Here is a 21,271-nt window from a genome sequence, read left to right on the forward strand (position 1 = left end):
GCAAGGAGCAATGTGCCTAATCTGGAGCTGGTGACGGGAGTAGTTACATTTCACAGAATGCAGTCCACAAAAAGTGACCAGTCGACTAGTTCTCCTGGTCATCGTTGAAATATCAGCGGCGCGGCTCAGGCACAGATGCAACTCTATCGCTGCGGATCCCCAGACCCGACCCGTAGCCGAAGGGGATCTACGTCGCTTCGCCGCTATTTTTAAATGCTTCAAAGAAAAGCAGCATGCTACTCTACTGTTGCGGGATGGATAATATGGCTCAAATCGAAGTCGGATTTGGACATCGAGCAACGATATATATCCAGCTTTATATCGCTGGTGCGAAGGGCGAACGAGCCGCCTGCGCCAAACCACCGGCCGACCACCGAAGGGCCGCTTGATATCCATCATATACGGGCCATGATGTCTAAACGAAGCGTAGACCCGCTCTATCAACCTTTTATACAGCCGACATCCGAGAACCACAGTCCGTGGGTCATCGTGTCAACCTGTTTGTTCATGATCATTACTTTCTCCGTGACAACTACAACACTCATTGCGCGATTCAGGGTTCTCAGGACACTGGCATGGAGTGACTGGTTCCTACTTTTTGCTGCTGTATGATGAATCTGCCCTTTCGCGTGGTGGCATTTTTCCCTTTCCAAAAGTGATATCCAAATACTCCGTATGCTGACTGGAGAAGTGTCTGTCAACTGCGCAGGGGATATGCATAAACTTCGCCTGTTTACGAGGTCTGGGGCGGAAGCCAAGTGCTCTCCGGAAAATGCCAATGGAAGGGTTTGAAATCGTATGAAAATAATCCCTCTGTTTTGCGCATTGTTAACTAGCTACCGAATGGGTTACTGACCGATCTTTGACTACACAGCTTATCTACATCGGTCAGATTTTAGCACTTGCTTCACTGGCATGTTCAAAGGCCTCCATTACTCTACTTTTAATTTCAATCAAGCCGTTGAAATGCATCCTGTTGATGTGCCGTATTTTACTCGGGATTTTGGCTATCTGGGGATTGGCAGGTGTTTTATCTCTTTCGCTGCAGTGTGGACTCGCTCAGCCATGGAAATCGGCCGAAAACTGTTGGCTCAACCAATATGCCCTACATGTTGGCCTTAACATAGGGAGCATGATTACGGATTTCGCGCTAGTTCTTCTGCCATTCCTATTTGTATCTCAGGTGCAAATACCATTCATCAAAAAACTTGCCATTGCTGCGCTTTTTGGCATGAGGCTGATGTAAGTTGAAGGAAGAGAGAGGCGAGAGCTTCTCCGATAACCATTGAAGTTAAGAGAATTACTGGGCTAACACAAAAGTGCGTAATAGTGTTCCGTCATTCACTATCGTGATGACTATTACATCACGCTCTTACTTCTCTTCCCCTGCGCCAGAGAGATCATGGCTGGCTGTTATGCCAACAATCTGGATGCAAGCCATCCTCTGCGTTTCCGTCGTGGCCACCTGCATTCCAAACTTAAAACGGCTACTGGCTGTCCTTCGAACAGGGCTAATGGCTGGAACAGTCAATGAGTTCTATGAGCTTTCGGTTTCTGGGGGAGACAGTAAGGCCGGGACATCAGGATCCCAAGCACGGTCTGGCAAAACATCTTATTCGAAAGAGAACTATAGTAATGGCACACCCCGGCCTTCAACCTCCGGAGGGAGCGTTTCTGGGACACCCACCATGTCGTCTTTTGCTGGAAATGCTTCAGCTATGCGTCATCTACATCCAGAGACGGCTTACACCATGGGGAAAAAGGAACATTACGACAAGGGATATGTTGTCGAATCCAAGGTACCTAGTTGCAAAACGCCTATATTCAAGTTACAGGACCTCCTTTGGGAGCGGAGCTTACGGTCAGGAGTCGCCCGACCAAAGCCCGATGATCGCAGTTCAAGTCTCGACATCCTGACGGCACGATGAAGAATACCTTACCTGTGTATTTCCCCCCCTGGTTGGATCGGATTTGTGACAAGCAAGCCTCAATTGCACAGAACGGATTACTCGGAAATATCGATCTAGGACAAATTATTGGTGCACAAGGAGTACATCATAACAGAGACTCATAAGGGCTGTGAGGCAAGTCGCCCTATTAGGCACCGCTCCGAGTCCCCAGCTTGAACATACGCTTGGATGCCTGGCTCTCCTTGCTCGTTCCCAGTGTAGCCGGGAGCTTGGTGCTCCATTTTTCAGCTTTTGTACATCATATACTTCTTTATTTATATACCGAAAGAAAGGGCACGAGACGTTAGTTTTGTTGTTCATGCTTCTTCCTGCTCGAGCTTTGTCTGGAGGAGTAGTTATCACAGCCAATGGGCCCGGGAGCTTCATCCAGTTTGTACGACCTACCCCTAAGCGGTGTAACGTTTTGAATGGTCGATCTATCCAATATCATTTCCCGTTATCGTGTCTATCACATTTCAATCCCAATCCCAATTTCAATTTAATCTTGCGCCATTCTTCTGTCAGGTACAGGTGGGATAGAGGAACGCCCAGTAGGCGATTTTTGCTTGCCCTCCCAAGACGCGTGGCATGGCTCCTATCATCAGGACTATGCAGCAGCCTTCAGCACATCCCCTTTACTTCCTCACTTGGTCGGCTGGAACCTCCTTCCCCAGCGCTGACGGTTTTAGTTACCCTTCTCATCCAATCTCTTGGCTGTGACAGTTGAGGTGTCAGAAGTGAGCCATATTAATGCTAGTTAGTTATATGAACCTGTCTTCACTTTAGAGAATACCACTGGCTAACTAATACGGTAAACGTATCGGCACCAACTCGTGGTCGGGCTCGCATATGCAAGCATAATCTCCATTCAGCCTAATAAAGGGCTTGCCTATACAGAGTCAGTATAAGCATCAGGTCCCAGGGACTAGCCCTGCTGCAGGCTCTACCACTAGAACACCGCTAAAACCTTAGTTGTTCTCTTACATAAATATCAAGGTTACTAGGTAGCAGGATGTACTTCTATTTTCCTTCTCACCTAATACCTAAAGGCGTACCCCCCTCTAATCATCAAAGCTTGGCCTACTCCGTACCAGGACCTTCCGAGGCCTATAGAAGAACACGTAACGATGAGGTAGAGAAAACATAGTTAAAGAGGTAAAGGAAAGAAGAGTATATACTCCGTACCTAATCCTCTTCTCGCAAACATGGATTGTAAACGCCAGGTGGTTGTACCCCGTATATACGGCGCTAACCCAAGTAACTTTAAGCTAGCGGGCGGCAGTGCCCGTAACTAGTTTAACTATAACTAGTCGGCTAGTTAGTTAGCACCCAGATCCTTCTGGGCTTCAATCGTGACTTCATCAGAATACAAGAAATACTCATAAAACGGCCAGGTCATTCAGCCGATACCGCGGTGCCTCCAGGTGCACACAGACGTATCCCCTTTTATAAGAGCTTCCACCAAGAGTTTCACCTCATCCGTCGTCGATATCGAACGAAGGCGCTCGACAATCCGAACACATCAATCTCTACTGGCCGCAGGGCACAAATGACTTCACTCGACACTTCGCCAGTGTCATCGATAAAAATTCCTACAGCATTCAAAGCAGTCATGCAAACCTGCTTCTGCCGTTCCATATGGGGAAAGAAACCCATTGCCAGAGGTGATCCAATGTCGCTATAGTGGTCCAAACCATCGCCCTATCTCAGTAAGGGGCGCATTTCATATAACTCCTAACATCATCTATAAACGATTCATCTTTGTCAAGGCCTCCCAAATTATATCGAATACTTTCCAGAAATTGAACGACCAGTCTCTCTTTATGGTGGATAAAAAAATAAAACTTAGAAAGAAGAAAACAGCCACAAAGCTCCAACAATACCGTTTCCGATCAAATCCCCTGGCTGTAGCTAGAGTGCTATGACTTTGGTGGTTGCGCCGGGCTCTGCTAGAGCAATGGTAACTGGCAAACTCATTTATCACTTAAAACGAGTCCAGCAAGATTTACGGAGTAGTTACTCCGCCCTTTGGATAATTCTATCTGATCGTCCAAATCAGGTTCGCAACTGCGGACGGAATCAATATACGGTCTATAAGATAACTACGGAGGTTTATCCATTCCTCATAGACGGCGGATTTTTGTCCCACGAATTTTGAACATAGCTTACGGGGTACTTTCACTCACCACCAGCCAGCTGGATCTACCTCCCCCTTTCGGGCCCCCACGGCGAATACAAGAGAATGATAATTGCTTTTCATGATTTTTGATATTCTGAATGGGAAAGCCCGGTGGATAACAAAGTTACTACAGAGTTACACAGGAAGCTGCGCCGATATCAAAGCTAACCACGGAGCGAATGACGAGTTGCCGAAGCATGGCTAAAAACAACAACATGGCGGATAACTATTTAACCAAAACATCTTAGAGGCAGTTGCTTGTAGACACTAGTTAGCTGATCAATACTCGTATCGTGGCCTAACTATACCTATATGCCAAGAAAATATGGAAAATGAGATGCTGAACAGAGTGATTCCATGCTTCCTTTATTTTTATTGTTCCCTTTATTACCGTCCTGTGCTGAACGCCTTCTTGGGAAAATCGGGGACACAAAGAAACCAACTACTTATGAAAAATGAAAAAAGTGAGAGCAACCCAATTATAAAAAATGCAGATTTAACCATTTGTAAAAGAAAGCCGTACTTATCATATTTTTCTTCTTTCCCCGTTTCCTTCACCCATACATAACACAGAAATTTTTGCTTCTTTCTTGCAGTTCTTTTCCTCGTCAACTGTGTTTCAATGCACGAGGCGTGCTGAGTAACAATCATTCATCGGAAGGGAAATATTGGAGGGGCTGACATGGTCTTATGACATCTATGTGCTCTTCTCGGCTTCTTTCTGTTTCTCCTTCTCCTCCTCTTCTTGTTGTTTCCTCTTCTCCTCGGTGGCAAGTTGGTCAGGCCTCCTCATAGCAATAGCTTTTGGCTTATAGTCACTGAAATTTGTCTTCAGTAGATTCTCCACAAGCCAACAGCCAACATAATCCAAGATCATGGTCAATGTGAGCCTGACCCTGAACCCGGGCTCAAATGGAACCAACCTGAGCTGGCTGTTGAGCTCCGGGATGAATTCAGTCGCGCAAGACAGTGCTACACCTGAGGTTAACACAAGTCCCCAGTACATAGCGCGATTTTCACGAATAGACTCTCTGAATGGCCGGCCCTGGTAGTTGATTGAGAATGTGGAAATCTGCTGGATAAGTTGGAGCAAGTAAATGGCACTGTTAAGAAGTGACGGCTCAAATTCGCCCTCTAGGTCGATCTTTTCTTTGCGTCTACATGTTTTCGGTTAGAGTCAAATTTAACCTGTTACTGGGATAGAAAGTCGTGTCAGGGGACATACGGTTCAATGGAGTATACATATTGTGAAATGTAGATCAGAGTAACAATATGAATCGCGAATTGGCCCAGAATTGATCCCATGATGTATATGTTGAAAATATTTGGTTGTGGCCTTTCTTTTGATAGTCCTTCAACTGCCTGTTTGTAGTGTAAGCGGGGGCATCATACAAACGCGATAACGAGAGGGGAGCAAGGTTTATAAATCTTACTTTTGCGCGAGAGATGGAGAAGAAACACACGCTCATCAGCATTCCACTGATCGTGACCTGTCCATCTCCGAATTTGATACCGTCGAGGTAAATGACACTCAAACTGTAGGCGCTAATCAGGCAATTCAGGGCAAGGATTTTATACATCTGAATGGTGGCAACCAGAGTACAACGTCCTTGTCGAATAATGTTCGGGATCGCAATGACATTTGCCAATTTACTCGTGAAAGGAGCAGCAACGGACGCATCGCCCAATTTCAAAGTCGGCGGCTCATCCTCGTCCATCCCTTCCATCATGGACGCACTCAACTTATCAGCCAGGGAAGAAGCAGCAAGAGATGCTTGATTTTGCTTTCGTTGTTGAGGAGTTAGGTGGCTGTCATCAGGTTGTTGTGGTGCCTGGGGTCCAGGGGAAATGACAGTTAGTGCACCGTTTGCGTCTGATGGCGCTGCTCCAGCCGCGATTTTCTTTTGGGCTTCACGCAGCATGGCCGTCTCATAGTGAGGGTTTTTTGGGCCAGGGGGATACAAATGGGCGATATGAACAGGGACAGGCGGAGCGGGTTGATTGAATCTTTGCATCAGCTGCACTTGCTTCTCATAGATCTCCTTCATTTTTGTATTTCTGAAGTGGTCGGAGATTTTATTGAGATCTTCCTGGGTTCCGTTTAACAAGGCAACACCAATGTGAGCCTGTTTGAGAGCCCCAACATCATTGGTACCGTCACCGCACATCAGTGTAGTGTATCCAGCTTCGTTCATGGCGAGCAGAATCTCCTCCTTTTGTTTAGGAGACACCCGGGAGTATACCCAAGTGTATCGAATTAAATCGAGGAGAGCCGGCTGATCTCTGAATTTTTCTAGAGCATACCCGGTAACACAAAGATCTTTCTCGGCCAGGATAGAGGGGTCGATTGGTTTCGAAGGATCAACGTCGACACTGAATTTATCATCGACACTTCGCCAAACGACCTTAGTGCCACTAGTGTCGTGTTCAGGGGCATCAAGAATTAGAACCTCGCGGTCAATAATCTCTACTTTCTTCGCTACATGAACGGCAGTCAGCGGGTTGTCTCCGGTAATCATTACGACTCGATGACTGCTTTCATTAAGCATTCGCACGGCCTTGATTGCGTCGTCTTTTAGAGGGCATTGGAGTACTAGGAATCCAGCAAAGTGCAATCCCGACTCAACTTCTTCACGTTTCAGGTTGTTGATACGTCCTTGTCCAATTTCGGTTTCGGAAAGGAACTTGTAAGCTAATGCAAGGACTCTTGCGCCATTGCGAGTGAAATGCTTGAACGTTTCTTCATAATACTCAGGGGTGGAGACAAGCATAGTACTTATGGTCTCGGGGGCTCCCTTAACGCCAACAAAGGTGGCTCTGGATCGCTTGGATGACCGCTTGTCAAATGTATTCACAATGGCAACAGTGCTTTGGCGCTTCAATGCGGACGAGAACTGGAATCTTCGTTTGATGTTAACTGATTCAAGGAGATTGTCGCCTGTTCTTCCAGCAGATCCAGCTTTGCTTGTCAACGTATCGTTCTGGCCTAGGGTCCATCCAAGAGATGTCAAAGTCGCTTTTTCCATTGGGTCGCCGACGATTTCACCTTCGTCCAGCTTGACTAGTGCATGTGCGGTAGCAAGAACGAGGGTTGTGTTATCATGAACATCGGTAACTTTGGCAACCGTCGTGTGTGCTCCATATTTGTCTGTGGGGACCCCTGTCTGGCCAAGAGTCAGGCCCGCTATCCCGTCGACAACTAGATCCTCTCCCGTAAGAGTTCCGGTCTTATCGAAGCAAGCAATATCAACGCGTCCGGCATACGGAATTCTGAATGGCTCGGTACAGAAGATTGCGAACCTGCTGAGAGCCGCAAGACTGGTATTGACCGCAAGACTCAGTTCCATCGGAAGCTCGGGGGGTACGACGCTGGTGATAATCAAAACACAGTCGAGAAGCAGCTTAGATCGTTTTCGATCCTGAGCAACACCTTCCACCCAAACATACCAAGATGCTGCAATGGCAAAGATCAAGAGGAAGAGAATAAACATGAATGCTTCCACATTGTTAGCAGAAACAGGCTCCGTAGAATAGATCATTGTTCGAACAAGACTTCCCTGGCTAGTTTCAAAGCCAGTCCGGATAACGATTCCAAGGGCACCATCATCGGGTGCAGTAGGCGCTCCATTTAATGGCTGGTAGCCATTCTCTTGACCGGCTTGCGAATTTGGATGGGTGATTTGCAAGACTTTAGTGCCTCCATATAGGAAGGAGTTCTTATCCAAACCATCTGGCTCAATACGGTCGTTTGCTGGTCGTAACTGAATGGAATCCTTGAGCAGGGGGGTACTCTCCCCAGAAAGCATGGCCTCGTTAACAATGGCACTTCCCCACACAAGTAATATATCGCATGGAACTCCGCTATCGTCTTTGGTCCGATTTATCGACACCAGATCGCCTGGAAGAAGTTTTTCACTGCTCACTTCCACCCATTGATTATCCCTGAAAACCCAGACATCATAAGGTTTAATGCTCATGCCTCGGAATTCCGTGAGGGTTCTCTGTCTTTGCCATACCACTGTACTCTCAAATACCACTAGCATAACTAGGGTGAATAGAGAATAGTACCAGTACTCATCTAGAAGCCAGAGACCAACACAAAAAACCTGGAAGACAAAAAATGGGGCAACCGCATGTTCCTTGAAGAGTTCTACAAAGGTAGGAACTGGAATATCGAAGGTATTATCTCCATAATGCTGTTGAACATCGTTGACTTTGGTAAGTGATGTAAGGCCACGAGATTCCTGGAAGTATCCCAGTGTTGGCTTTGGCTCAGCATCAAGAACATACTGTAAGGGGGTAAAGCACCCCTTTTCTAGGTTGTAGCGGAAGCGCCTCTTTTGGAATAAAAATGAGTCAACTTCAGTCCCTCCAACATTGTCTTTTACGAGCTTGCATATCTCTGCGGATCCTGCGTTCGCGGCTGGGATGACTTTGATGAGTTGTGCTTCATTCACAGACTTGGCTGCTATCGTGGTGAAGAGGGCGTCAATGTTGATATTCCACTTCGTCATTAGCCATAGTAAAGCTTGCAGGGTAGCAATAGATCCGGTCCACAAAGCAGCCCACTCAGGGGCCTGGATATATGTCTCATATCGTTCAGGGGAAAGGTAGAAGGCGAGGAAAATAGGCCATAATATCGTAAATGGCCACACGTAGATGCGAAATTGAACCGGCAAGGGGTTCCGGAGAGCCGCAGATTGAATCTGCGGATTATCTATAAGTTTAGACCTGTGAAACCGGACTACTAGTTAGCTAACACGTTGCTTTCTTCTCTCCTTGCGTTGAACTCACATAAGGGTGGACTCGAGCTGACATGTGTCCCTGCGGAACCAGTAAATTACATTAAAATACTTATTAACAGTCAGGAGATAGAAGATAAAGAAACGTCAGAAAATATCGGTTAAATCATCCACATCAATACCACGAGGACGCCAGGTGTCAAGCGCATGGAGGGGGTTTGCAAGGCCGAAGTTGGTAGAAAAGCTGCTCCTTTTCAACGCCCAAACGCAACTTGGACTTTTCGTGGCTTCATTGATGCTTATATAATGAGGCTGTGGGTTTAAATAAAGTTAAGATATTAGCTTATCGGAAGCCAATAGGAATACCGGAAGATGCTTACCTCAGCGTTCCGAGTCGACCGGACCCATAATTCCAATTACATAAGTCGAAACCATGGGGCAAAGGGCGGTTTTGGCTTTTTGTGCAAGGAGGAAGCAGCATGATAAGTGCCTGTGCCTGTTCACCGTCAAGCCGTTCAATACAGCCGCTCAATACAGCCGCATCAGCATGCGTGAGGGCAAGCTGTTGCTCTCTATAACCCTCCGCATACCATGCCTAACCGATCTATAGGCGGGGGCAGAGTCCTGGGCAGTGGGAGGTCAATAAATCCTGTTCCGCCAAAACCACTGCCGAAGAGTAGCTCGTCGAACGCTATATCGCCCTCCGCCAGCAGTGTGTCTTTGGCTTCTCAGACCTCCAACTCGCAGGTATCGTCAGATACGCAGGATCTCTCCTCGAGGATCTTTCTAAAAAATGGAGATTCGTCCATAGCTAAGGCTTCCCGCAACACTGGGGCACTGGTTTGCCCCATCTGCAATGAAGGGATGGTAAGATGTTTTGTCTCCTTTAATGTCCTTGAAATAGCCTAGGTACTGATAGTTTAGTAGGTGACGCTTTTACAGCTGAATAGGTAATAGCACATAGCTCACCTGTTGCTCCCTCACATGCAGCCCATACTTACTACTTCTCCCCAGACATCTTGACGACGAGCATCGGAATCTCGAAGACGAACAGCAAGTGGAGGTGAAGGACTGGTTCCAGACGCAGGTCGAAAAGGCCAAACGATTTCAACCTCTTGCTGTACTCAACCAAAAACTTAAAGGCTTGGAAGTCTTTGAATCCAACCAGAACGCTCAATTTATACCGCCGTCGACACGGCCAACCACCGAAAACACGATTTTGGATGCTCCCAAGCCTATTGATCCCGACGATCTGATAAGCAAGTCCCACTGGCAGCAGCGGTCACTTAATGATGTTTGTCTGGAACCCATGTGTGAGAAGAGGCTTACCGCAACAAATGGCTGTATCAACTGCAGAAAGTGTGGTCGTTTATTCTGTGAGGATCATACAATGTATCAGATGAAGCTTTCCCGGTCTGCCCAACATGAACCAGTCCGTGGGTTTTGGTGCCGTGTCTGTGAAACATGCTACAAGTCGCGAGAGGGTTATAACGACTTTACCGGTAGGCTCTACGCCACTTTTAACCTACATTTCACCCTTACTAAAGATTGGCTAGGGGCGGAACGTGATCATACGGATACATTTAAGGCTCTTCGAAAGCCTACAGTTGACAAAGCGTTTCTAGAAATCTCTAGGTTGGAGAAGAGATTAACACGTTTAACTCAGCTCCTTGCCGGGCTACCTTTAGAGCAAGTGCAGTCTAAAAAATGGTCTATTGGTTGGCAAACAGACCAGAAGAAGGCGCTTGAACAGTCTGTCGTCAGTTGGCAGGATGACGTGGACATTTCTAACTGCCCTTTTTGCCAGCAAGAGTTCTCTGCCTATATCTTCCGAAGACACCATTGCAGAACATGCGGTAAGGTTGTCTGTGGCGACCCGGCGACTGGATGTTCTTCTTTAATAAGCCTCGATGTGAGCAAATGTACGTTTGACTATATTACCTGCGCTTTATTGGTGATACATACTGACCATCAAAAGCCAACCATCGATTATCAGAAAAGCCGGCTCCGGATAAAATCAATGTTGACGTGCGACTATGCAAAGATTGTAAAACCACCATCTTTAGCAAAAGGGATTTTATGGAGGATATCACCAAGGAACCACCAGATGTTCGTGCTTATAAAAACCTTGTGCAATTTGAACGAGGGATTAGGTTGTTATTACCTCGATTTCACAAGATTTTAGCGGCTCTACAGTTCGTTTCCCTCCTATACCTATATCCGTCGCTATTCCCTAACAATATATACAACCAGAGATCCCGACAATCCTCCAGAACCGGCTCAACTGAGTGAGGCATCTAAAGTCCGTAAACGGTTAATTGATTCTTTTGCCCAATACGATGTAGCCGCAAGGCGTATTCGTGACCACCCGACAGAATCGCCAACACAAGCAAAACTCCAACAAGCAATATACCGCCAAGCCACGAGCTTCCTTCATCTACATATGCTTCCACTCAAAACGCTTCCCAAGATATTGAAACATGCCACTCCCCATGGCAGGAATTTTAGTTTTGATTCAACATCTTCAGATGGCAGACGAGTGAATGGGGCCACTGCCCAACCCCGTTCCCTTGCCGCCATTAAATACGGAAACCCTGACCAGGGTGGCAGCACCACTAGCCTAGCTAGTAATAACAGCAGTGCGCTCTCAGCGCTTGAAGCGGAAGAGAAAGAACTACGCGATAGACTTATCGTTCTTGAAGAACAGAGGTTTTTCGTGTCAGAAATGATTGCCGACGCCAACAAATTGCGTAAATTCGACGAGGCCAGTAGCCTTGCGCAGAATGTTGCGGATTTGAATAAAGAAATAGATCATGTCAACGGCATGATCAGTCAGTTAGACTTTGAAGGGCTATTCACCGGCGATATAGGCCAGTGATTATTGCATCGTTGCATTTTTTTCCTCCAGCTATATCCTTGTAGGTTATTATTATTTTCTCACATTCAGTACAGCGACTGACCACTGGTCTTGCTATTTCTTGTTTCTTCCTTGGAGCGTTCCTCATTTTCAAGGTCGGTGGCTGGCGTTCAATTTTGTTTCTCTCTTTCGACTGAGAGTAATACTAATGACCCTGATGATCCAAATCTTACCCAAGTTTCTGGCAATATTACTTACTATCTACATATTTGCATGCACATCCGATTCCTGCTTTCTTAGTTACTAGTTAGAGCTTTACTGTTTATAATAGCAAGTGTCTTGATACATAATTGGTCACATTTAAAACTTCCTACATATAAAATTATAGCAGACGAGAGCAATAAGGATCGAACCCTATCTTGTTTCTATGAGGACTTCGTAGATACTTAAAGGTATTGAATTGGCGACTATTGATAGGAGAAATATACAAACATATAGCGAACTCGTAGACAACGCATAAACTCGGATAATTAAACGATAGGAAAAAGACTTAATATGAACGAGCAAAAGCGGGAAGGCTCATTTACGCATTCCCGTTCGTTGGCTGGCTAGACTCGCCTTCTTCATTTGCCGGTGCGGCGGAAATGCCCTGGCTTTCCATCAAGGTATTAACCAACTGAGTGAGCTGTCTGACTTGTTCCTTTAGCTCCCTGACTTCCAAGACACATGGGTCAACCTCAACATTAGGCTTGGTCTTGGTAACAACTTTATCCCAGGCATCAGCGTCGGGATGTTCGTCAATTCGCTTGAAATCAAACCCTGCGGACTCAGCGGCATTTTCCCATTCTTCTTGGGTGTCGTCGTCTTCTTCGCCTAGACGACGGTTGAGTCTGATCCGTTGAGCATTGGCTGATTCAAGCAATGCGGTGATCAGGAGGAGAGGAGAGTAGATAATACCCATGACATAATTGTTGAGTTTGTCGTAGCGGTCAGAAGGCATCCACCATTCGAAAGGAATGATAAGACAAAAGATTTCGACCAAGTTCAATGCTGGGAAGTTGGTTAGGTTTAAGGCTACAAAAAAGTTGCGATGGGGCCTACATACGGGCAATGAAGACATTCTCATCCGGAGCTCGGACATATTGGAGGGTTCGATGGGCGAAGAGACCCATGTATTCATTGATCGCGTTACCAGTGATATCCTCGTATGCACTGTTATATAGAGCAATCAAGATGTTGAGTAGGACTGCATAAAAGGTTAGCTCAATTAACTATACGAGTTAGGAAAGGGGAAGATGGTACTCACCAACCATCACCACGAAAGTGAATAGGTAGTAAAGTAGGATACCAAAAGGCGGAGCGAAGCCCTGGAACTCATCGAATGAAGGGTTCTGCAAGACTGTATTGGCCATACCCTGGAGGAGCATGATGGCAGTCATATTATTGTCAGGGTCAGCCTGGTCCATACCAACGAATCCTTGCAAGAAGCCAATGATAACAACGGCCAAGAGAGCAAAGAAGATCAAACTCTCCTTCATCATGACCTTCAGGACCACAAGCATGGCGCCGAAGAAGCGGTAGGTATCCAGGTAGAGAAGCAGTCTACCCCAGAACATTGGGGCCGAGAAGGCAAGGAAGTTGTAGCTCAGCTGATTGTAGTAGTTGCGTGTTTCGTTGTCGACATCCTTCGAATGTGTCAAGGCGACGATTCGGAGGATGAAGGAGACCAGGAGGAGAGTGTAAAGGGAGGAATTGAAAGCGTTCCAGAATCCAAAGTAGAAACGGCCGACTTTCCAGAACTTGGTGACTTCGTCGAGGATGAAGCCGAGAGTCATGCCATAGAGGATACATTCTACCACGTCCAGGTCACCAGTTGGGTTGACGGTGTTGATCACAATAGTGAAAAGGACAAGGTAGAGAATGGAGAAGAAGACCTGGACGGCATTCTGATAGACTGGTGCTCTGAGTCTGTCCGGGTTGAAATGGGACCAGTAAGAAGGATTGTTCCTCTCTCTGTACTCGATGAAGTTGGTAGGATCCTGGTCGTCCTGGCACAGCCAGCCCTGCCAGAGGTACTTGATGCACTTCTGGTATCCAGCAGATCCGATCACACTCAATGCATGGAGGTCGACCGCACGCTCAATCACGTTTGCAGGCGAAGTTGCCTCTCCATCTCGCAGAATCGAGTACCGCTTGAGAAGCACTTCGAGCATGAGATAGTCCTGGTCTTCCTCTGCCTCGATCCTAGCAGAATAGTTAGATATATATTTTCCCCGTAGGAAGGAAGTAACACAAAGGGGCAGCACATACACTCGTTTGGCAAGGATCTCGCACGCGACTGCGCGGAGGTCATGGAGATCGGAGTCCCAGAGCTCTACCAGTGCCTGAATCTTGAACCATCGCACGCAGACAAGCAAACAGAAGACGACACAGGCGCGGTTCTCCTCTCCACCGGCCTCTCTGGCAGTCTGGATAACCTCCTTGGTGATGACAGTGCTGTTGGCCTTGGTGATGAGAGACTCCTCGAGCTCGCAGGAGACGACCTGCTCAACCAGATGCTTCAGTCGCAGAGCTACCTTTGTCACCTCCTTTGCTGGCAGAGCAGGCGTGATAGCTTGATCGCGAGTACGAGGAAGCACTATATCAGTCAATATACCATGTTAGCGACTCAATTGACCATCCACGGCGGCGATAAGCAACGTACATCGACTGGTCTCTTGCAGGTAGTGCCGGCCTCGCCGAGGCTCGTCGCTGAACAGCCGCGCCCACTGAACCATCTTGAAGACTAGCTAGACTCTAGCTGACGGAAGTTGAAAGGAGACCAGGACTCAGAAGAAGCGGGCGGCCGGTCGTTAAATAAGTAGATCGCTCTCTCCCACTTCTCTCTCCAAACCCCCGGCTTGCTTGGAGTTTTGATCGTGAGGGGGCTGGGTCCCCATGTTTTAGCTAGAATAGCTCAGTGACTTGGCTACTTAGTTACTGTAGCTAGCTCGCTGCGCCTACGAGGTCGCCACTGGGGACGGGACAAGCAGCAGCTGGCGGTGTCAGCGAACAGCGAACAGGGACTGCTCGCCTGTGAATACTTTGTTTTTTTCGGCCCTCGGTGGTGCTGGCTAAGTGCAATACGATTGGCGCTGGGGGAGAAGCCGACAGGGTCTCTCCCTCGCTTTCTATCAAAAAACAAATGCTGGCCAGGAGCTCGTTTCCGAGGAGGCCTCGGGGTACTCCGTAGTTATGGATGAATAGCGAAGTATAGGAGTTCAAGTTCATTTAATGCTCGTTCGCTTTCTTAACATGCTCGCTGGTAGAAGGCCAGACGGGCACATTCATTCATGCCTTGCCCAAATCGTTGCTTTTGTATCCCACGGTCCATATTCTAAAAGGAAATAAAACGGTAGACTGGTAAACCCAGACAGAAGAAAAAGAAAGGAGGACAAGAAGGGCATGGGAGGAAAAAATAAGGAAAAGAGGCTGGCGGACAGACAGGTTGGATGAAACTGTACAATTTTCTACTCGACAACGCCCTCGTCGCTCTCGCTGAAACTCTCGTCACCGCTGACCTCCTGGTTCTCACGCTCCCTCTTCTCCATAAGAGCTTGCAGGTCGGCATCGTCTTGCTCAGTGACTGCCTTGGGTGCCATCTGGATGACGCAGGAGCCTCCGGTGGACTTTATCTTCTCCTGGACCTTCTCAATCGCCTCCTCCAGCAGCTTGACTCCCTGGGTTTTGTCTAGGCAGTGGTTCGTCAGGACGTATAGCGGGGGCGCCACCAGCTTGACCTTCACCTGTGGGCTGACGGCTTCGGCAGCACGGAGGGCGTCCTTCACGGCGTCAATGCCGTCGTATCCAAAGCAGGTCACTTCGATATCGGCACGGACTTTGGTTGGTGGAGGGGTAAGCCTCTTGTTGATGTGCGAGATGAGTTCGTCCTTGACAACGGCGCTCGGGAAGGTAACGTCTTCCCATACGGCAGGGTTACTACACATTCCGTGGTGTTAGCGCAACACATCAGCGTCCCAATATCCTCGGATACGTCTTACGTGATAGAAAGCTTGAAGGCATCGTTAGCATGTCCGTATTTCTTATTCAGGGGCCATCCAATCTGCTGGTAGAGCTCTTCGATGGGGGTCTTTGTCTTCTCGGCAACGTGACGCATAATCGAATGTACCGACTTGCTCTTGTTATACCGTTCTTCGCACTTTCCGACATCCTCGGGCGACACTCGACGTTTCGAAAGATCAATATAACCTGAAAGTCCAAGGAGATTCCCCTCATCAGCACGAATATCGTAGCGGGTATGGCCCATCGTTCACACAGCCACGCACCTTTCTCCTTGTCTACTCGCAGAACGACGACGACCTCGTTGCGTCCGACTCGGATAAGCTTTTGTATACTTCTGATACGTCGTCTGGACAGTTCGGACAGTAGGATCATGCCATCAATGTTATCGTACTCGAGAAGCTTGACATATGCGCCCATCTCCGCAATCTAATCAGTGATAAGCCGTTAGCATCGTTTCCCGCTCCAACACCCCCCTCCCCACTCCGGCCAGCACAGAAACAAGGGTATCAAAAATATATAATTCACCTGCTTGACGGTGACCATGACAAAGCTATCAATCTCCGGAAACTTCTCCTCGTAGAAGCGACAGTTGGTGAGCGACATCGTGGCGGGGAGGCGCTGGTGCGCAGGTCGAACTTGTGTGTCAGAGGAAAGAAAAGGTGATGTGAGCTCGAGACTGGCTTGGGGATGACGGCTCTCGCGACGGGAGAAAGGCTGGCAGCGGTTTCCTTTAGCGCAAGGATGCTATTCCGGGTGACAGCAGGGCGTCGAAGGGACTGGTCAGCTCGTGCGAGTCGGTTTGTTTGTTCTGTGCAAAAAGATCCCCTTCGTTCCTCTTCTTCGATCCTTGCAAATCCGCAAAATCATTTTCCGTTTGTTTGACGGATAGTGGGACAGTCACGTGGCATGGACTTATGTAAGCATCGCCTTTTGGCAGGTTCGCGCGTGGCTGGAGCGAAGTTGGTAGACGATTTCACTTCTTTGTGTCTTTTCTGCAGCTAATTGAGCTTTCAAGTCTAGCTGTACGGAGTAGATGATAAAATGTCAAGATACGGCCTGGTTTGAACATGCACTTGGTGCAAAGTGGTAGCATGCTGTTTTCTACCGCTACATCGACCAAACATGTAATGATACTAGTATAAACAGCCTAGCAATTGCAAACAATCCACCATCAAAGTGTCTAAGACAACAATAAGCCTACCAATATCAGTTTCAGCCTCACCGTCGCTGTCGCTCAAACGGGCTGTCTCAATGGCCGCTTTAAGCGCGGCACCAAAGTTCACTAAAAGCGGCTGCTCTTCCTTAGTCAGCTCCACCAACCAGTAAGAATTTGAGGAAATTTCAGCGACTCCCGAGCAAACGCCGCCTGAACAACGCGAGGACGAAGACGAAGAGGACGAAGAAGGCGAAGACTTGGCTGCATCTGAGCAACTAGAGGGTGGAGATGGACGTCGATGGCGCTCACTTGCCTGCCTGGTGTCTGCGTGTGCACCTTTTACGACGCTACCGGAGTGCTACTTCTTATATAAGAGGCGACGGAGCAGAGGGTTGGTTTGGGCAGGGATGTCCGCTTGCCCGCGAGCTCTCTCTAGCTAACCAGTGAACGCCCGCGCCTGGCCAACGCCTGGCCCCGACAGCTTGCCTTATATCAATCACCACAGCCGTAACTGGAGGGACAGCAAAAAAAAGAATAAAAGAAAAATTAAAACAAGTACAGCAACATACTGCAGCAGCAGGTCGCGGTGATGGATAACCCTCCAGGGAACAACGAAGTCAGTGCGAGCTCGAGGCTTCTCGACTCCCATACTTTCAACCAGCAGCAGACCGGTGGTGATGCCCGCAACCGCTCCCATGGCACCTTCACTCCGGCGTCTATCCAGAGCTACGGGGAGGGCAGCCAGCTCTCGGAAACAGGATACCTTCAGGGCAGAGACGGCATCTCGTCTGCTCCCAGCGGTGGGAGATCTGCCACCAAACAGCTAGCTGAGGCCCATGGCTTGAAGAACCACAGAGCGATGTATGTTCTACCTGATATTGATTAAATGGGCTAGAGAGCTAACCATATGACTCTGGTCTGCCGTATAGGTACCTCGCATACTATGTGCCGTTCTTCAACTGGATAACGCAGTACCGCTGGTCTTACCTCCGCGGTGACTTCATCTCGGCCTTGACGGTCTGCTCCGTCTACGTCCCCATGTGCCTCTCGTTGGCATCCAATGTTGCCCATATACCTGCCATCAACGGCCTCTACTCGTTTATCTTCCATCCGTTCATATACGCCATCTTCGGCAGTAGCCCGCTCTTGATCGTTGGACCCGAAGCGGCCGGCTCTCTATTGGTGGGCACCGTTGTTCGCAGCACGGTTGAGGACGGCAAAGGCATCGATGATGATCCTCGTGGTAATGCTGCAATTTCCGGTATCGTGGTAGGCATGTGCGGTGCCATGACTCTTATCGGAGGAATCACCCGTCTAGGCTTCGTCGATAACATTCTCAGCCGCCCATTCCTCAGGGGGTTTATCAGTGCTATCGGCTTCATGATTATGGTTGACCAACTTGTGCCCGAGATGGGGCTGAGTGACCGAGCCAGAGAGGTGCTGCTTGGTACATACGGCAGCTCCGCAGAGAAGTTGATGTTCCTGATCCAGAATGTGACTTACAGCCATGGTCTTACCTGCGCCGTTTCATTCAGCACCATTGCGATCATCATGGTCTTCAGGTTGGTTACTCCTGGCGATTATCTACGCATATTACCAATTGCTGACTTGTCTCAAGGGTCCTTAAGAAGCACCTGCAGCCGCGGTATTCATGGGTTGTCTTTTTCCCGGAACAGTTCATCGTCGTCGTGCTATCTGCGGTCTTAACCTGGGCACTGGAGTGGGATAAAAAGGGGCTTGTTATTCTTGGAAACATCAAAGGCACCAGCAACCTATTCAGGTTTGAGTGGCCTTTCCAGGCACACAACCTCGAAAACATACGCAATGCCATGAGCACCTCATTCATCATCTCTCTTCTGGGTTTCTTTGAGTCCTCCGTCGCAGCAAAGGGCATCAGATCTGCCACTAAAGCCGGCATCGAGGGCATGACTTATAGCCCCAATCGTGAACTCGTCGCTCTAGGTGTTTCTAATATGGTTGGCGGGTGCTTCCTAGGTCTTCCCGCCTTTGGTGGATATGGTCGAAGCAAGCTCAGTGCCCTAACCGGTGCCAAAACTCCAATGGCTGGAATATTTGTTGCCTTGATCACCCTAGCATCCGTCATATGGTTGCTTCCATATTTCTATTACCTCCCGGTATGTCATTCCATGTCCGCTGTCGTTTACGTAATGTGTACTAACATCCTGGTTAGACGGCGGTTCTCTCTGCTTTAATCTCGGTGGTTTCTTATACACTCATAGAGGAATGTCCCGAAGATATTCGCTTCTTTATCAGAATCCGTGGTTGGTCAGAGCTTGCTCTGATGCTACTTATCTTCTTCTCAACCTTCTTCTACTCCCTATATCTCGGCATCGCCCTTGGGTTGGGGCTCTCTCTTCTGCAAATAATCCGTCACGCTACCAAGCCACGCATCCAAATCTTGGGCAAAGTACACGGAACGCGAGACCGGTTTGAGAACGCTGAAATCCACCCTGAGCGTGTCGAGTATGTTGCTGGCTCGCTAATCGTGAAGATTCCTGAGCCTCTTACCTTCGCCAATACTGGCGACCTTAAGAACAGGCTACGCCGGCTGGAGTTCTACGGCACGAATGCGGCACACCCTGCTCTGCCTCGCGTCAGAGCACCGGAGCACAATAAGAATATTATATTTGACATTCACGGCGTGACAAGCATTGACGGATCTGGCGTGCAAGTGCTCAGCGAAATAGTCGAGGAATACGTCTCTCATGGTGTGCGGGTGTTTTTCTGCCGCATTCCACTTCCTGGAAGCGAAGTGTTCAAAATGATGGAGAACAGTGGCATCATCGATACCTGCGGCGGTATATCCCACTTCGTACCCACCGTCGAAAACGCACTCCAACTGGCAGAGACAGAGTATGTAAACTACGAGTGATGGTTGTTAAATGTTTCAGTAAACCTCTAAGCGCCTACAAAAAAAGAGTCATAGTTTATATATACCCCGTGTTAGCGTTGAATATATAACACGTTTTGTCTTCACTCCATACTCCTCTTATTCGTAGCTCAACCAAGAATGTTATCCTATATCATCCACCGCCATTAACAGTAAAGTCCATGTTTTGAGTGCATTGTACAGGATCAAGAATCAACTATCATTATCAACCATTCCCAACCCCGTAGCCCTCACAATTAAAACTCGCAATAACTCTTCATTTGCCTTCCACACCAACCGCTTCTCCCTTTCGTCGACATCAATCCCGTCCCCTTCTTCCTCGTCAGAGTCATCCAGAAGGATGGTACGCCCTGGATTAGCAAGAAACTTAATTCGGCCTTCTGAACCAAGCACGAACGCGCCACACGAGACTCTGGTTAATTTGATATTTGTCCGTCTGGAGTCTCCTTTTGATGAGGTAGGCTGTCCCATGAAATCTCTTAGATCCAACTTCATAGCAAGATTACGATCAAAATATTCCGATAAAGCGTTCAAAAACGGGGTCGAAGGAGTGTCTGCCTCTTTACTCCTCTTGCCATTTTCAGCTTCAGGTTTTCCAAGCCCATGCTCGTAGAAAGCGCTAAGAGATTCCCTTGGAAGATGTACATCTAGCGATTTGAGATCCGTAGAGACCGGCGGTGGAAATGAGAGCGTCAATTGCACTTCCTTAATGACTGACTCTATGAATGCGCGTGATTCCACGCTTGACGCTGTCGTCTGATTTGCAGTGTGTCTCCTCGCTCGAGTAGCTGTCCGGTTAAGCGTGGCCAGGTATCTCTCAAGAGCTCTGCATAAGAAGCTTGATGGAAGCCGTAGAACAGAAACCCGAGTATCAAAAGTCTCAGATAAGAAAGATATCAGTGACTGTCTTAGCGCGTTGGGCATTCGAGTCACCAGCAGCGGTAGAAATGTAGTCCCCTCTGTCCCGTCCGCTTCGCTATGATACCCGTCCGGACCAGCCAGAAGGGCAGCCTTATAGGTTGCATTCTCATAATGTAGGCTGATGAGGATGCCAGCAGACTGATCTGGAGTAAGGGTCAAGGAAGCCTCCTGGTCCGTGTCTTCCAGTATAGAATGCTCTTCATTCCAGTAACTCCACGTCGGGATATTCGTCCACTTGCATTCCTTGAGCGCGCCAGCTCTAGCGAGGACGTCATCGAGTCCACCTATACTGGTAGACGGTATTGAAGTCTGCACAATCCCACCAAGTACATTTCCTGTGAGCGTGTCGCGAAGCCGGCTGGCGTAGACGCGGAAACACTCTGGCGCACCCAGGAGCGAGCTGTTGCTGTCCTGGCCATGATACAGAGGTGATAGTCGATGTAAGGTCCAAGATGTTGAGAATAATTCTGTTCCCGATTGAGCCATTTCTTTTC

The 21,271-nt window shown here is 48.2% G+C and overlaps 7 protein-coding genes across 7 annotated transcripts; 3 read left to right on the forward strand and 4 right to left on the reverse strand.

The window, feature by feature from the left end:
• Positions 1 to 411: 411 nt before the first annotated feature.
• MGYG_00682 (hypothetical protein) lies at positions 412 to 1,928 on the forward strand (the record flags this gene model as incomplete). Its single annotated transcript, XM_003176548.1, has 4 exons — positions 412 to 606; positions 710 to 796; positions 875 to 1,242; positions 1,331 to 1,928. 4 exons carry the CDS (start codon positions 412 to 414, stop codon positions 1,926 to 1,928), a joined length of 1,248 nt encoding a protein of 415 aa, XP_003176596.1.
• A 2,897-nt stretch (positions 1,929 to 4,825) lies between these two features.
• MGYG_00683 (cation-transporting ATPase 4) lies at positions 4,826 to 8,946 on the reverse strand (the record flags this gene model as incomplete). The annotated part of the gene is made up of 4 exons (XM_003176549.1): positions 4,826 to 5,285; positions 5,354 to 5,490; positions 5,562 to 8,834; positions 8,923 to 8,946. The coding sequence occupies 4 exons, from the start codon at positions 8,944 to 8,946 to the stop codon at positions 4,826 to 4,828; spliced, it is 3,894 nt and encodes a 1,297-aa protein (XP_003176597.1).
• A 515-nt stretch (positions 8,947 to 9,461) lies between these two features.
• On the forward strand, positions 9,462 to 11,748 carry MGYG_00684 (vacuolar segregation protein pep7; the record flags this gene model as incomplete). Its single annotated transcript, XM_003176550.1, has 6 exons — positions 9,462 to 9,737; positions 9,798 to 9,820; positions 9,885 to 10,372; positions 10,427 to 10,792; positions 10,849 to 11,065; positions 11,124 to 11,748. The coding sequence occupies 6 exons, from the start codon at positions 9,462 to 9,464 to the stop codon at positions 11,746 to 11,748; spliced, it is 1,995 nt and encodes a 664-aa protein (XP_003176598.1).
• Positions 11,749 to 12,310: 562 nt separating this feature from the next.
• MGYG_00685 (vacuolar cation channel) lies at positions 12,311 to 14,504 on the reverse strand (the record flags this gene model as incomplete). The annotated part of the gene is made up of 5 exons (XM_003176551.1): positions 12,311 to 12,777; positions 12,833 to 12,973; positions 13,034 to 13,971; positions 14,038 to 14,365; positions 14,432 to 14,504. 5 exons carry the CDS (start codon positions 14,502 to 14,504, stop codon positions 12,311 to 12,313), a joined length of 1,947 nt encoding a protein of 648 aa, XP_003176599.1.
• Positions 14,505 to 15,236: 732 nt separating this feature from the next.
• MGYG_00686 (eukaryotic translation initiation factor 2 subunit alpha) lies at positions 15,237 to 16,392 on the reverse strand (the record flags this gene model as incomplete). Its single annotated transcript, XM_003176552.1, has 4 exons — positions 15,237 to 15,705; positions 15,768 to 15,975; positions 16,053 to 16,215; positions 16,315 to 16,392. The coding sequence occupies 4 exons, from the start codon at positions 16,390 to 16,392 to the stop codon at positions 15,237 to 15,239; spliced, it is 918 nt and encodes a 305-aa protein (XP_003176600.1).
• Positions 16,393 to 17,534: 1,142 nt separating this feature from the next.
• On the forward strand, positions 17,535 to 19,838 carry MGYG_00687 (Lpz3p; the record flags this gene model as incomplete). Its single annotated transcript, XM_003176553.1, has 4 exons — positions 17,535 to 17,806; positions 17,875 to 18,507; positions 18,564 to 19,080; positions 19,137 to 19,838. The coding sequence occupies 4 exons, from the start codon at positions 17,535 to 17,537 to the stop codon at positions 19,836 to 19,838; spliced, it is 2,124 nt and encodes a 707-aa protein (XP_003176601.1).
• A 210-nt stretch (positions 19,839 to 20,048) lies between these two features.
• Positions 20,049 to 21,263, reverse strand: MGYG_00688 (hypothetical protein; the record flags this gene model as incomplete). The annotated part of the gene is made up of 1 exon (XM_003176554.1): positions 20,049 to 21,263. The coding sequence occupies one exon, from the start codon at positions 21,261 to 21,263 to the stop codon at positions 20,049 to 20,051; it is 1,215 nt and encodes a 404-aa protein (XP_003176602.1).
• Positions 21,264 to 21,271: the final 8 nt, after the last annotated feature.

The sequence above is a fragment of the Nannizzia gypsea genome, genomic scaffold, assembly GCF_000150975.2.
Source record: "Nannizzia gypsea CBS 118893 supercont1.1 genomic scaffold, whole genome shotgun sequence".
NCBI lineage: Eukaryota > Fungi > Ascomycota > Eurotiomycetes > Onygenales > Arthrodermataceae > Nannizzia > Nannizzia gypsea.